Source organism: Bidens hawaiensis, unplaced genomic scaffold (assembly GCF_021521415.1).
Source record: "Bidens hawaiensis isolate Kalapana, Puna unplaced genomic scaffold, B.hawaiensis_p1.1 tig00095649_1, whole genome shotgun sequence".
Classification (NCBI taxonomy): domain Eukaryota; kingdom Viridiplantae; phylum Streptophyta; class Magnoliopsida; order Asterales; family Asteraceae; genus Bidens; species Bidens hawaiensis.
The window spans coordinates 1-14,764 of NW_027504559.1; the positions used below are offsets into that span (position 1 = coordinate 1).

The following is a 14,764-nucleotide window of genomic DNA, read 5'->3' on the forward strand; positions in this document are numbered from 1 at the left end:
AGTGAATTTAAGTAAGCACCGGCTACAAAATCTATCTTTCAACCCATTGTTTTCATATGAATCTGAACTGGTAATGATTTTTGGCTATTAGCAAAATGTAGCTAGGCTTGTAAATGAACAATGAAAAGAGCATGTTGACCATGTTCGTTTTTGCTCATGAAACTTGCCGAACAAATGATTGAAGACGAAGTATTAAACGAATGGGATTTTTCTTGTTCATTCATTAAGAAAATGAACATGTTTATATGCGTTCGTTAATAGCATAAACGGATGGTTCATGAACAAAAACAAACGAAACATTAACGAATCTATTGAGCAAACATTAATAAATAATAAACTGAACATCAATCTACTAAGCCTTAAAAATGAATAGAACTTGACTAAATGGTAGCGGGTGATATCTTAATTTCCTAAACTAGACTAAATTACAAAGGACCTTGAAATTAATTGAATATATAAACGAAAGTTCATGAACATTAATAACGAACGAGGCATGTGTTCATGCTTGTTTGTTTGTTTAACTAAGTGAAAAAAACTTCTGTACATGTTTTTATATATATTTAATAGAAGAACGTAAACAAACATCTCGCGAACGGTTCAGTGACCATTTGGTTTGTTTACAGGTATAAGTGTAGGTTAGATTCTTTAGATATTTGACCGGCACCATATCATTTCAGGTGAGAAGAAGAAGCTACGCCCAAGAAATGATTGCTTCAAAGCGTAGGGACCGAATGATAAACCGTGGTGTTGATCTTGAGAAAATTAATTATGTAAGCATAAAATAATTGTCACACTATTCACTCTTGAATATCGAGATAGTGTTGTGACTAAAGGTTTTATGAACATTTGGTTGGTATAAAATGCAGAAACTAGAGCAGATGGTGAAGAATAAGGGCGATATGATGTCGTTTCAACTTATGCACTCTCGGGATTGTTCCCAGGTTTGAAAGATCAACATTTATTTATTTTTTTTAAATATTAATTAACATGTCATTGACATCACTGAAATATTGTTTAGGTTCAAAAGGCTAGCAGCAATTTATCGTCTACATAGTGGTAGTCAAGCTTCAGGCAAAAAAAAGTGATGCATATTCTTACTTATGATTACAAAACAATATTATTATAATAATAACCATTTTAACCTTAGTTGTTTACATTTATTCTACTCTTCAGGTTTGTAACAGTGACACGAACGCAACACACATGTATGCCTTCATCAAGCGGCAGAATTCGCCTCGAGAAGGTAAAACGGCATTTTTTGGTTACTACGAACGGAGCATGTTCACGTTCGTATCGTTTAACGTTAACCGAAACAATGATCAAACATGCACAATTAAAAGAACATGGATTTCTTTTCCGCGTTCGTTCGTTATGAAATTGAACATGCTTTTGCTCGTTTTTGTTCGTTCATTAACGGTGTAAAAGAATGATTCATGAACGAACATAACCAAGTTAAAAGTCTAAAACTAGTTAAAAATAATGTGATAAACAATGTGTTGGACCCAAAAAGTTATTAAACTAAACTAAGTTGTATTGAGCCAAAAAGTTTAAATGAATATATTAACGAACGTAAAACTAACAAACTGAAAACAATGAGCTTAACAAACGTAAACTAACGAACATCGATGAACATAGACGAATTTAAATAAACTAATGCTCAGGAACATGTGTTCATGTTCGTTCGCTTATTAAATAAACGAACTTCCAGCTGAGCAATTCGATTTCATTTGCATGCCTGAATTATGGTTAAGTACTTAAGTTATATATTAGTAACATTTTAATGCAAACTTCTTATTTTAGCTATTGAGAATCAATGATGAAGCTAACAATACGCCAGCTAGCAAGACACCTTCAAACAGAATCAAGAAAGCGGGCTTGGGCCCGTTGGACCCAAAGCCTGCCAAAAGCAATGATTCAAGCAAGAAGAAGAGGAGAGAGAAAGACAAAACGGGCTCTTACGCTGCACAGCCCGTTTCTTTCATATCAAGTGGTAACATGGAGTCAGAGCCCGAAAAGACCACGGTTGACAACCAGATGTTAACCAACAACAAACCGGTTGCTAGCTCATCAAACTATGGCGCGTTTGAGATGCACACAACGGGTTTTGGTTCACGAATGATGGCCAAGATGGGGTATGTGGATGGGGGTGGGTTGGGTAAAGATGGTACAGGAATATCAGAGCCGATTGAAGCGATCCAACGGCCCAAAATCGCTCGGTTTAGGAGCGAAGATTCCCGACACGTTAGAGGCTGTGAATGCAACACCGCCACCACAGAAATCGAAGAGGGTGATTGGGCAAGGTTCAAGGGGTAGTGGAAGTAGGGGTAAATATGGAAATGCACAAAATGTGAAATCTGGGTCGTTTGAAAAGCATACAAAAGGGTTCGGGTCTAAAATGATGGCGAAGATGGGGTTTGTTGAAGGAATGGGTCTCGGCCGAGACTCACAAGGGATTGTGCAACCTTTGGTTGCAAGTAGGCTTCCTAAGTCAAGAGGTTTGGGTGCCAAAGGGTAGTTTTGTCATTTTTCATTAACTAACTATAATAATATCAAGATTGTTAATGTTATTGATTTAATGTTTATTTATATTTATATTACCTGGATATGGTGTGTTTTAGTTTGTTAATTTATTTTAACTGAGTTTGTTTACGTGAAGTTATGAATATATGTACGAACTAGTTACATTTGAAGTGACTGTACAAGTCTTCATTGCTTAGATAACATTAGGTTAGATGGAGGATAGTTCGGTTCTTGGGGTTGGTCTTAAAAAATGAAAATCATTTTTCGGCCACTACGGTCATTTGAATTGCACGACTTTTTAGTTAGGTGTCCGTTTTTCTTTCATAGAAAAAACCCACTTCTATTATCATGAAACTCGAGAACACAGTGATAAAGTCATGTGATACGTGACTTGTGATCGTCTATTAGCTTTTCACTCGTGTGCTTTTCTCAAACGTCTCCTGGGTATTAGGTTGCTAACAAAAATGACATATTTTGATTTGTTATTTTGGGGCACAAAATTTTGACCACTAGCTATAGAGTGATGATGCGTAAGAGGGTTTTTTATTTTACTAGGTACAATGATCCAATCATATAACACATCTTTCTTTAGAATAAGGGTGTTTGGCTCATAATGTATGAATTAGCCACTCATTTTATTGGTGTTAATGTAACGTTAAAACTTATCAAAAGATAAGAGCATGACTAATGCGACTACCACATTACATGTATCCATGACACGTGATAGAAAAGTGATGGGGTCTAAGTCAAAATATATGTTATTTGGAAAGTCACACAAACAATAAGAGCATTCTCATCTAATGTCCTATATTATGCGATGAGTTATTTTTATAATTTAACTAGTAAATTTAGGGTGTTATGAGTGAAAAATTTTTATATTTTATAAAACGTAGTGATTTTTCTGTATATTTGAAAAGATACTGTTCACCTCACATAATTTTTTAATATATTTTGAAAGTGGTTATAAGTTAAGGAGAAAGAAATGATAATGATAAAAGGTATAAAAAAGTATTATTTAATTGTAAAGGAGAGAGAAAATATATTATGGTTTAGTGTAATTTTGGATTTAGGTATAGGGGTTTGAGGGCACAGAAATTTAACACTGTGGATACATTATCCTGGCATATGTTCTGAATCAGTTATCTTTAGAATGTGTTTCAGATCCTGTCAGGATCAAGGATCCTTATTTACTAACGGTTGTTCTCTTTATATATCAATATATTTGATAGGTATAATGGCTAGAGACGTGGTCTAACCAAATATTTCGCCCTCCAAGTGATCTAGCACATGGTCAAAGAAGTGTAGCAGCTATAGAGAGAAGGTGACATAAAAAATAGGACTTCTTGTTATTTTTAATTTATTATTTAATGAAGCTTGATTAGCTAGGGTATATATCATACACATTACACAACACCATTCACGACTTTTCTCTGTTTTTCTAGAAACATACACACACTTAGAAGCAATTGTAATCGCTGATTAAGGCTTCCAATCCATGTAACCTTATTTTCTTAATTAATATAATGGTGATAGACGATTTGTCATCACCTGAGGTTTTTGTGCCGGCGATCATCATCTGATCAAGGGCTTTTCCTCATAACAAATCTATGTGTTCTTATCCATTTTTGCTACATTATCACCATTGTTATACAATCATTCTACCTCACAAATCATATTTGGTTACATTGTCCTTAAATCCGATTTTTTACAAAAACAATTTGGCGCCCACCGTGGGGCAAGTGGTGCTTTAATCCAGAAGATTTCTCATCAATTTTCAACCTCTTTTTAACCAATACCATTATCAATGGTCTCTCAACAAATCTCTGCTGGCCTCTCCACCCATGGGAGTACATGAGGACCAACGCTGCTGGGAGCAAGATGCAGACTCCAGTCTGCCAAGGCTCAAAGACCACTGCTGGCACTTCTGTGGTAAATTCTAACAATGATGTTTTTGCTATGTTTTCACAGGTTAAGGCGTACATGGAGAAGCAGAACAGGATCAACCAGAAGATCCTACGCGAAATTAAAGATCTTAAGAAGACAAAGAAGCCAGTGGAGGATCAGACTCCCTTGATGCTTAGGATGCTGGATTTTACCACTCCAAGATATGTGGCTCAACATGCTCAAGGATCATCCATCCTTCAACAAGGATCATCAATCTTCCAACTAGGATCCTCTATCCTTCAACCAGGATCCATGGGTCAGCACACTTAAGGATCATCGATCCTCCAGCAAGGATCATCTATCCTTCAACCATGATCCATGGGTCAACATGCTCAAGGATCCTCGATCCTCCAGCAAGGATCATCCATCCTTCAACCAGGATCCATGGGTCAACCACGCTCAAGGATCCTCGATCCTCCAGCAAGGATCATCCATCCTTCAATCAGGATCCTCTAGATTGTTTCATCAAGGATCCTTCAACTTTCAGCCTCAAGGATCCTTCATGAAAAGACAAGGATCCTTGGGACTTCAACATCAAAGGTCGTCGGAAGTCCATGAGGGAGATTCCATCCCTATGTAGACTATTGCCTCCGGTGGACCAACTATTACAGCTGACACTTCTTATACTGGATACTTTTCTGGGATACCAACATTTAATCAACAAAGAGATAACCCTTTATAATCATATATCTTTAGACACTAACCTTGGTTCTACGCAGGATACATGTATCAATCTAGCCATGGCCAAGTAACTACAGAAATTGAATGATATGATATTCAGCGTTCCAGAAGTGGTTCGACCCAATCCTGAGATTCTAGAAGGAAGTCATAAGCTATCAAGGTTTGCCTCCACCAATATGTGATGTTGAGATCCCGAAGCGCTTCCAAACCCCCCAACATGAAGGTTTACGATGGCTCAAACCGATCCAGAGGAACATGTGGCTCAACACAGGGAAAGAATGGAAATCAATCCCATTCCAGAAAGCGCATGCATGTGCAAAGGTTTTGGATCCACGTTAACTGGATTCGCTCTCAAATGGCTGCTAAGTCTTCCCCCTTATTATTTTACTTCATTTTCACACTTAGTTAATTTGTTCAATAGCCAATTTTCTTGTAGTAGAAAATTTGAGAAAATAACTAGTGATCTATATCGTGTTGTCCAACCTCGTGATGAATCTTTAAGGGATTTTGTCACCAAGTTTGGAAGGGAGGCCTTAGAAATCCCAAATCTTGACATGACTACAGCTGTTGAGGCATTCAAGATGTGATTACAAAAAGACTCCCATTTTATGATGATCTTGTTATGACCCCATGCAGGACATTAGATGAAGTCAGGAACAGGGCGCTCTGGTTTATAAGACTGGAGGGTGATAAAAGGATCCAAGAAAGGTTGGGGTACTCCAACAAAACAGGAGTCACCAGACAATAAAACAAGGATCCTCCTACAAGAACAACAATCCCAAGCCGTATTCAAAGTTCAACAACCAAAATGTCCGCGTGGTCGAAGAAGATGACGATGATGAAGATTATCCAAGAATTTCCAAGTACTAGCTTTTCAATTGATACTCATGGCTTAATATGTACCATTAAATATCTTGGAGAAAAAGCAAGGTGGCTTCGGAAGAATGAGAAGTCAACATCCTTCAAGGATAAGTCCAAATGGTGTGCATTTCGACTTTGGCCATATGACCGATGATTGTATCGGTCCGAGGAGAGAAATTGGGTGTCTTCTAAGCAAGGGTCACTTCAAGGAGCTTCTAGGAAGAAATAAATCAAGGGTCCAGGATCATGAAGAAATCCCACAGAAAGCAGCTCCTCCACCACCTAATGCACAGATTATCAATTTTATCTCTAAGGGCTCGGACATCTGTGGAACCCTCATTCTTCTCGGCGAAACGACATGCCAAAGAAACCAAATTGGAGAATGGTGAAAGACCCATCAGGACAAACAACTTTAATCGATCAAAAGGATCATAACCTTTGACGAAGAGGATCACATGCACCTTTAAGGTTCTCACCACAACGGTTTGATTATCATTTTCTTTATTGCTAATCACTATGTTCGCAGGATACTCGTAGATGGCGGGAGTTCAATGAACATCATTCAGACCGACGTACATAGGAAACTGAATATCCCTGAAATAGAGATCACACCAAGATCATCTGTCCTCGTTGGTTTTAGTGGAGAAACCAAAAACACATTAGGGGACATCAAACTTCCTATTTACATTGAGGGAGTCAATTTTTATCAAAAGTTTTGTGTTATAAATAACTTGTCGTGTTGTAGTATGATTCTTGGCAGGCCCTGGATACATGAGATGAAAGTAGTTGCCTCCACCTACCATCAATGCATCAAACTTCCGACCCCTTGGGGAGTAGTGAAGATTGACAGTGACCAAGCGGAGGCAAGGAACTACTATACATCCTCTATGAAGCCGGCTATGAAGCAAACTATCGCATAGCAATCAATGCACAATTCAAGAGAGGTACCAGAGGAGTGGGAAAAAGATTTAAAAGAAGTATCCTTGGACCCCGAGGATCCAGATTTAAAGGTATATATAGGATCCGATATCCTCAGCAACATTGAAGAGGATATGGTATCCTTCCTAAAACAAAAAACAAAGAAAGTCCAAATTTGCCTTCAAACACTCTGATATGACAGGTATATCTAAGGAAATTATTACACATAAGTTAGGTATAGATACTTCTATCAGGCCTGTCCACCAGAAACGGAGGAAAATTTGCGCCTGAAAGAAATATCATTATCCAAGAAGAAGACAAAAAACTTCTCAAAGCAGGTATGATAAGAGAGGTAAAGTATACAAGATGGTTAGCCAATGTAGTGTTAGTTTCTAAGAAAAATGGAAAGTGGAGGGTATGTGTCAATTGTCACACCCCAACCTACGGCGGATATGTCGGGGCGTGAACTGATTGCCCACAACTCTCAAGGTACTATTATGCAATATTGGAAATTTTAATATCTATTCAATAAAATTCGATTATGACTTAGATGTCTCGTATTTCTCGAAAAAGTGATTCGATTGATGGGATTTGGTAATATAAAAGACTTGATTATTTCTCTATCTTGAATCCTAAGTTCTATTTCCAATCTTAAACTAACCTCACATCACACGATGACCTGCAATATGAGTTAAAAATAAAGTAGTTTTGTCTACACAAGGTTGAGTGAGCAACACACCAGATTTGATGTATGTTATATAATAGATAATAAATGCGCAACAAAGTCAAATGAGTTAAGCAATTCAACCAATGAGTAAATAAATAGCTGTCAAAAAGCACAAAGCTATTACGGCTGTCGTATGATCATACTATTCTGAGATTATGTTGGACCTCTCCGAATGCGTGTAACATCCTGAATTTTATAATATTAATAAAAAGAGAGTTTATGTTTTGAAACGCGTGTTAATATTTAATCAAGATTAAATAAAAGAAAGAAGTATGGACTTGGGTAATTAAGATGAAATAAAAGGATGGGATGGGCCTTAGGTCCATGGGGTTAAGAGAGTATAAATACTCCCTTAAACCTCTCTAAAAACTCTAGATCCTCATTTCTATCTTTCCATAATCTCTACACACTCAAAACACACACACACACAACACACACATACTACCATAATCGGCCGTGATTAAGAAGGAGAGAATCCAAGACCAAAATCAAGCCAAATATTAATAGATCTTTGATATACAAACTAGATACAAGACAACCAAGCAAACTGTGACCAAACAAACACATAAAGGTATGTTCTTGATCTTAAAGTTTATGTTTTTATGAACGGTTTGCCTTGACTTAAACGTAGAGTAGATCGGGTATAAACGGACCATAAAGTAGCAAACTTGGTGTTAAAATGGACGTAACGAACTAATGAATAATGACGGCTCGTTTAAAATAAACCCTAGATCTAGCTTAAACGTTTCTATAAATAAAGGTTCAAACTTTATGGACTCGCGGGTCAAGTTTTGGCGAAAACGAGTAAGGAAACATCGATGGGTCTATACCGGGTCATAATAAGGTGTTAGTGTTAAAACAAGTAAAGATTATGGTATCAAAAGACAAAACCGTGACCAAAATACATCAGCTCAGTCGATCACTTCTATAACTCGCTTACAATTGCCTTAACTCGCTTACATTGCCCAAATAGATTACTTTTAAGTAATCGATCACTTTGAAAATCGATCACTTTGATTACTCAGTTACTTTGAGGAAGTCGATCACAAGTTTATAATTCCATTACAATTGACAAACTCGATTACTCATGAAACTCGATTACTTTTATAGAATCGATCACTTTATACTCGATTACAAAATGATTGCTTACATTAAGATTCGCTTACAATAGCCTTATCAAATAATGAGAGGAGGGTCGATTACTTGATGATCGATTTTTTTTATTACTCGACTACTTCTACAACTTGATTACAAGGCCAAGTCAATTACATGGAACTCGATCACATTATCACATGTCGATTACTTTTGACTCGCATACATTTGGATTCGATTACTTTGACTTGCCTACATTAGCATTCGGTTACAATAGCACTCGATCACACTTTTCTTGAGCCACTTAATTTAGACTCGAATACAATTATAACTCGCTTACAATCCAGTTAATCGCATACAAATGATGAAATCGCTTACAAGTTTAGGTTGCATACAATCCTAGAATTTGTTTACTCTATACTTAATCAAATTCACCAAAGACTCGAATACGAGCTTAACATTCGATTACATTGTATGCTTTGCATACAATGTCTTAACTCGATTACATGAATGTATACTACTTGACTGTAATGAAAGATTAACCAAGGTTAGGGTTTAAAAATGAAAAGAAAGAAAAGAATACTAAAATAATGAAATACCTTGTACATTAGGGTTTAAGAAAAAATAATCTAAGTATAATGTAATCTAAAACAAAACCATTAGATTAGACCAAACTTAGCCATTTTGACTTAAATGCAAATATGACAAGTATTGATACGTGTAACTTATATACAGTTAGCAGAGCTCAATTAAAGAAAGGATTAACAATTAACGGAGAAAAAACAGGATCCAGGTGAGTTTCTAGCCCCATTCCTTGTTATGTTTTTGGGGCTGTGTGCATACTCGATGTGATTAGTTAACACACTTATCCTAAGTGATAAGTGTATGCCATATATGATATATGTGAAAGGTATGAATGATTGCTTGTCGGTACATGAACGATCTTCGGATATTGCATATACTTTCAAGTTATAATTACGTATATGAATGCTATATATAATGTATGAATGATATATGTATGTTATGAATGAATTAAGAGATGGCTAGGTACAGAAGAAATGGACTGAGCCCTAATAATACTCAAGGTAGAAAGGGACCGGACCCTATTAATACTCGAGGCAGAAAAGGGACCGAGCCCTAATAATACTCGAGGCAGAAAGGTACCGGACCCTAATAATATCCGAGGCAGAAAAGGGACTGAGCCCTTATAATTTTTGAGGCAGAACAGAATAATGTAAAGTAGGGTTTAAAATAAAGAATGAGAGAAAGAAAGAATGAAAGTATATATATTCTTATATGTACTAAAGAAAGTTAAGCAGGTTAAGTAAATACTAAGTATCTATGGATGCGTATGTATAAGTATGTGAAAGTATTGTATGTTAATTGATCAACTAGAACTCACTCAGCATAGCTGACTTTTAGTATGCACGCAGGTGAGTAGAATGAGGCATCTCGCTTGAGGGGAAACACATGGTATGGAATTGAAGATACTGGCATCTCAAGGAAATGTTATGTTATTTAAAAGACTATGTTTTATGTTTAAACGATTCGAATGTTTGTTAAGACAAGATTTGATGATTATGTAATATATTAGTTTGAAGTTTTTATATTCCGCGTAAAGTTTTTTATTAACTCTGATATTTAGAACTATGTTTATGAGTAAATCCAACGTCCAAAGTAGGGCACCGGTAACGGGGCCTTACAATGCGGTTCACGTAGAACAAATAAGCACATAACAAGTAAGGTACAAATCGTTGAAGCACAAATGACAATAGTTGCAGTTTGTGTAGTAAATAGTAGGGAAATAAATATTAAACGCATACGTCCCCAAAACAGTATAAAATGAGTTTTAAAAGGGGGAATGTGGTACTCACCTCAATAGACGAAAAAGGGAGATATATAACAATAAGAATGACGATTCGCGAAAATCACGCGTTGGCGATAAGGCCTAATATGAAAAATAGAATGCGGAAATGCTAAGTTAATGAACTAGATCAGATAAGCGAGTTCGATAATTATAAAGCTATTAAGTCATATTATATTCTTTTTAATCATACTTAATATAATATTTTATTATGTATAAAGATATTATATGAAAAATTATTAGTTTGTTAAATTATAAACAAAGTATATTATAGTACTTTATTATATATAAATATATTATATAAGTAAACCACATCTTTAACAATATTATTAGTTTATTGATCCACTTAAAAGTATATAATAATAATATTTAATATAAAATATAAAAAATTATCATTTAAGTAAAATAAATTCGTGTAAGTATAAAAATGTATGTTTATATATATATATATATATATATATATATATATATATATATATTAAATACGTGGTATTATTTATACATATATATACATACATGTATATTTATATGCACATATACATATACATATGAACATAATTTATATAAAGATGCGGGAAAACACAAGTATCATAGTTGGTTTTTATATAAAGATAGTTTATTTAGTTATTTTTATATTTATTAACAGTTAAAATATGATTTAAAAACAAAGATACCAAAACATATATATAAACGGGGTGGCAGGGACTCGAACCCGCGACCTGCCACTCCGTATCCAACATATTAACTAGCTGGGCTACCAGTTACATGCGATATAAGTTAGGAACCATAAATATAAACAAACACGGCCAGAACAATTTCGAGAACAAACCCTAACAACATCAATCTGTTAATTCGATTGATGTTGTTGTGATAGATAATAGGGCTTTTGATACTGGCATAATTGCAAACCTGATGCACTAAACAATTACCTCAAATGAAGACAATACGATGGTTAACTTGATCCTAACGTTGTCGGCTAAAAGATGCTTCAGAACGAACAGTAGCAGCAAAGATTATATAATTGAATAAGGGGATTGATGACTGTCGTTCAAGTCAATCAAAAACATAGTTAAACTATATAGATAGGATAAGTAAGATATCGTATCCACCAGGATTATGTGGTCAATATAATCGCGTAAACAATTTCAATAATATGAAGTAACAGATTTAGTGCTGATCACACAAGAAATTAAGTTGAACTTAGAGAATTAAGCAAACAAACAAGTAAACGATTTTCAATCAATTAACAAAGCAAATCACACCCGGGAATTCAAGTAGGTGACTTACAATATTCTCATGCAACCTAACAAATTAATCATTAACGGTTAATTACAGACTGATCAACTAGACAAAACCTTAGGCAACAATAATTACTTTACACATGGCACTGGTTATCAAACGGTCCCTGCCAGTGTGACTCAGTTAAGGGCAATTATATGCTTTGTCATATTCAACCTAATCAAACAACCCTATGATCAATTATTATAGCAACTGGTAACTAATCGTTCAGATCAACGTAAACCTAAATCGATTGAACACACAGAAATACTAAACATCAATAATCATAGGTTAACCATAAACAATTATACATAAATGTTCTTAGTCACATGAGGAAACTGAAATTGTTACAAACTTTACATCCCAGGTATGATTCGTAGAAGACTAGCCGAGCATCGTCATCGATAGATCTTCAACTATGATGAGGAAGGCCATTAGGATTGATCAAGAGATGATTGGTAGCCCTGGAATTCACCCAAAATCGCCTAATAGCTGCTGCTGGTCATCAATACTGATTAGGGTTCGTCAAATAGAAGATATAGGTTAAAACCTGATTTTTCCCGTTTTTTATGTCCATAGCGATACACGATGGCCATAACCTCATGCCATAGCGTATCGCAATTTAAGAAAACCTCATATTTGGATTCCTCTCATCGAGAAACCCAAAATTCATATGTTATGGCTCTCGGAACTCATTTTCTAGCCCATGATATGCTCTTTTTACTTCATGGTCGCATTTTGACAACCCATCTTGTTCAGTTTTAGCATCGGCTTATGATTTCTCATCCATACTCTTCCCGAATCCTTGTAACACTTCCCAAGACATCAATAATGCTTCGGTCTTCCCGAGATATCATTCCATGCTCGTACAGTTCTCTCATTTAGCATCTTTAACGATCAATGACCTGAAATACAAAAGCACGTATGAAGTACCAAAGTTCTAATAGTATACTCAATAAAACTACATAATTAATACACTAATGTATATACAAAATACCCGACCATCAGGGATTTGATTGGCGATATCATAAGGATGGTGACTGTAGGTTTAATTGAATTTTGGTGATCGTTTACGTGTATATCAATAAACGGGTTATGTCGGTTAGATAAATAAGGAATTACTGATCGTTTAATCGAATTAACATAATTAAAACTGTCGGTTGGCCGATCTAGGTAAGTATATCACAACAATTGATTCAATTGCCTTGTTGGTTACAAAAATTGCGGTTCAAGATAACAAAATTGCAAACGGGTACACGAAATTGAATACGGATTCGGGTCTGGGTCATGGTTAATCAGATTAGGAAATGGGTTATAACTAAATTTTCATTTATAGCCTTTGAGGTTTAGGGTTGGCATATAAAGGGATTTAACTTTATAATTTTGGTTGAAAGTGTCAAAACAAGAAAGTTATAAATTAATTTAAATAATAATAATATATTAATAATTCTTCTCCTCGATAAACTAAATATTTAAATAAATAACCCGAACATCGAACTGAGTCGGGTTTCTAATAAAACTAAAATTTTAAAAACCCGAGTTATTACATCGATTTTACTGACTTAAACAAGGCATGTCCCAAGGATCCTTTCCCCTTACCACACATTGACTCCATGGTGGATGCTATGGTAGGAAACAAAATTCTCACTTTTATGGATGTTTCCTCTGGATTTCAACGAATTCAGATGGAACCATCTGATCAAGAAGATACAGCATTCATGACTCCCACCGGCATATATTGTTATATTGCTATGCCGTTCGGACTAAGAAATGCAGGGGAAACATACCAAAGATTAGTCACATGATGTTTAAGGTTCAATTAGGAAATACCATGGAAGTCTACATAGATGACATGGTAGTGAAGTCAAAGAAAGTTGAGGATCATCTTAAAGATCTTGAAAAAGCATTCAACATCCTGGATCAGTACAATATGAAGCTGAACCCATCAAAGTGCTATTTTGGTGTTAAGGCTGGGAAGTTCCTAGGATATATGGTAACTAAGAGGGGAATAGAATCAAGCCCTGAGCAAATTGAAGCCATCATCAATTTGAAGTCTCCTGTGAATGCTAAAGACGTCCAAAGACTGACGGGAAGGATAGCTGCCCTGAACAGATTCATTTCCAGATCCTCAGAAAAGTGCAAAGACTTCTATGATATCATGAGGAAGAATAAGAAGTTTGAATGGACTCAAAAGCATGAGGAAGCACTGAAGGCTCTTAAGGATTATCTATCCTCAGCACCAGCCTTGATGAAGCCAATAGATGGTGAGTCGTTGTCCTTATACATAGCCGTTTCTGGTAATGCAGTCAGTGTTGTCACGGCCAAGGATCATGAAGGTCAACAGCATCCAGTATATTATGTAAGTAAAAGCCTCTTAGAAGCAAAGTTCATGTATTCTCACCTTGATAAATTAATTCTTGCTTTAATTATGGCCTCAAAGAAGTTGAGACATTATTTTGAAGCGCATACTATTATTTTAAGAACCAACTATCATGTTAAGAATATGCTTAGAAAGCCAGAATTGTCAGGTTGGATGGCCAAGTGGGTTGTGAAGCTAAGTGCATATGATATTCAATATGATCCTAGAACAACCATTAAATCACAAGCACTTGCAGACTTTGTGGCTGATTTCAGTAGTGACATGCAAAAGGAAGCTGATTTAGAGGTTCAGCAACTAGAAGAAACGAAGGATCCTTGGATCCTTGGATCCTCTTCACAGATAGAGCATCCAACGTTTGAGGAACATGATTGGGTATTCTACTGAAATCACCACAATGGGATACAATACCCCAGTCCATTACATGTGAATTTCAAGCCACCAACAATGAGGCAGAATACGAAGCACTTATCGCAGGTTTACTTTTAGCCAAACAAATGAG

At 35.7% G+C, this 14,764-nt stretch overlaps 2 protein-coding genes across 3 annotated transcripts; both read left to right on the forward strand.

Annotated features, from left to right (window-relative positions):
* The first annotated feature begins 653 nt into the window (after positions 1-653).
* LOC143608056 (uncharacterized) lies at positions 654-2,576 on the forward strand. 2 transcript variants are annotated; one of them, XM_077083257.1, is made up of 4 exons: positions 654-770; positions 867-1,081; positions 1,174-1,243; positions 1,801-2,576. In XM_077083257.1, the coding sequence occupies exons 3-4, from the start codon at positions 1,208-1,210 to the stop codon at positions 2,311-2,313; spliced, it is 549 nt and encodes a 182-aa protein (XP_076939372.1). In that variant the 5' UTR covers positions 654-770; positions 867-1,081; positions 1,174-1,207; the 3' UTR covers positions 2,314-2,576. The 2 variants fall into 2 exon arrangements, with proteins under 2 accessions (XP_076939372.1, XP_076939373.1); XM_077083258.1 differs by lacking the exon at positions 654-770 and having other exon boundaries at positions 1,025-1,080; positions 1,172-1,243.
* A 3,513-nt stretch (positions 2,577-6,089) lies between these two features.
* On the forward strand, positions 6,090-6,926 carry LOC143608058 (uncharacterized). The gene is made up of 2 exons (XM_077083259.1): positions 6,090-6,391; positions 6,533-6,926. The coding sequence occupies exons 1-2, from the start codon at positions 6,090-6,092 to the stop codon at positions 6,924-6,926; spliced, it is 696 nt and encodes a 231-aa protein (XP_076939374.1).
* The last annotated feature ends 7,838 nt before the right edge of the window (positions 6,927-14,764 follow it).

Excerpts from the sequence above, each read along its gene's own strand:
- LOC143608056 (XM_077083257.1), top strand. The coding sequence starts at position 1,208 with ATGCCTTCATCAAGCGGCAGAATTCGCCTCGAGAAG. Across the intron at positions 1,244-1,800 it reads GCAGAATTCGCCTCGAGAAG|CTATTGAGAATCAATGATGA; the intron begins GTAAAACGGCAT and ends TTCTTATTTTAG.
- LOC143608058 (XM_077083259.1), top strand. The coding sequence starts at position 6,090 with ATGAGAAGTCAACATCCTTCAAGGATAAGTCCAAATGGTGTGCATTTC. Across the intron at positions 6,392-6,532 it reads AGAAACCAAATTGGAGAATG|GATACTCGTAGATGGCGGGA; the intron begins GTGAAAGACCCA and ends CTATGTTCGCAG.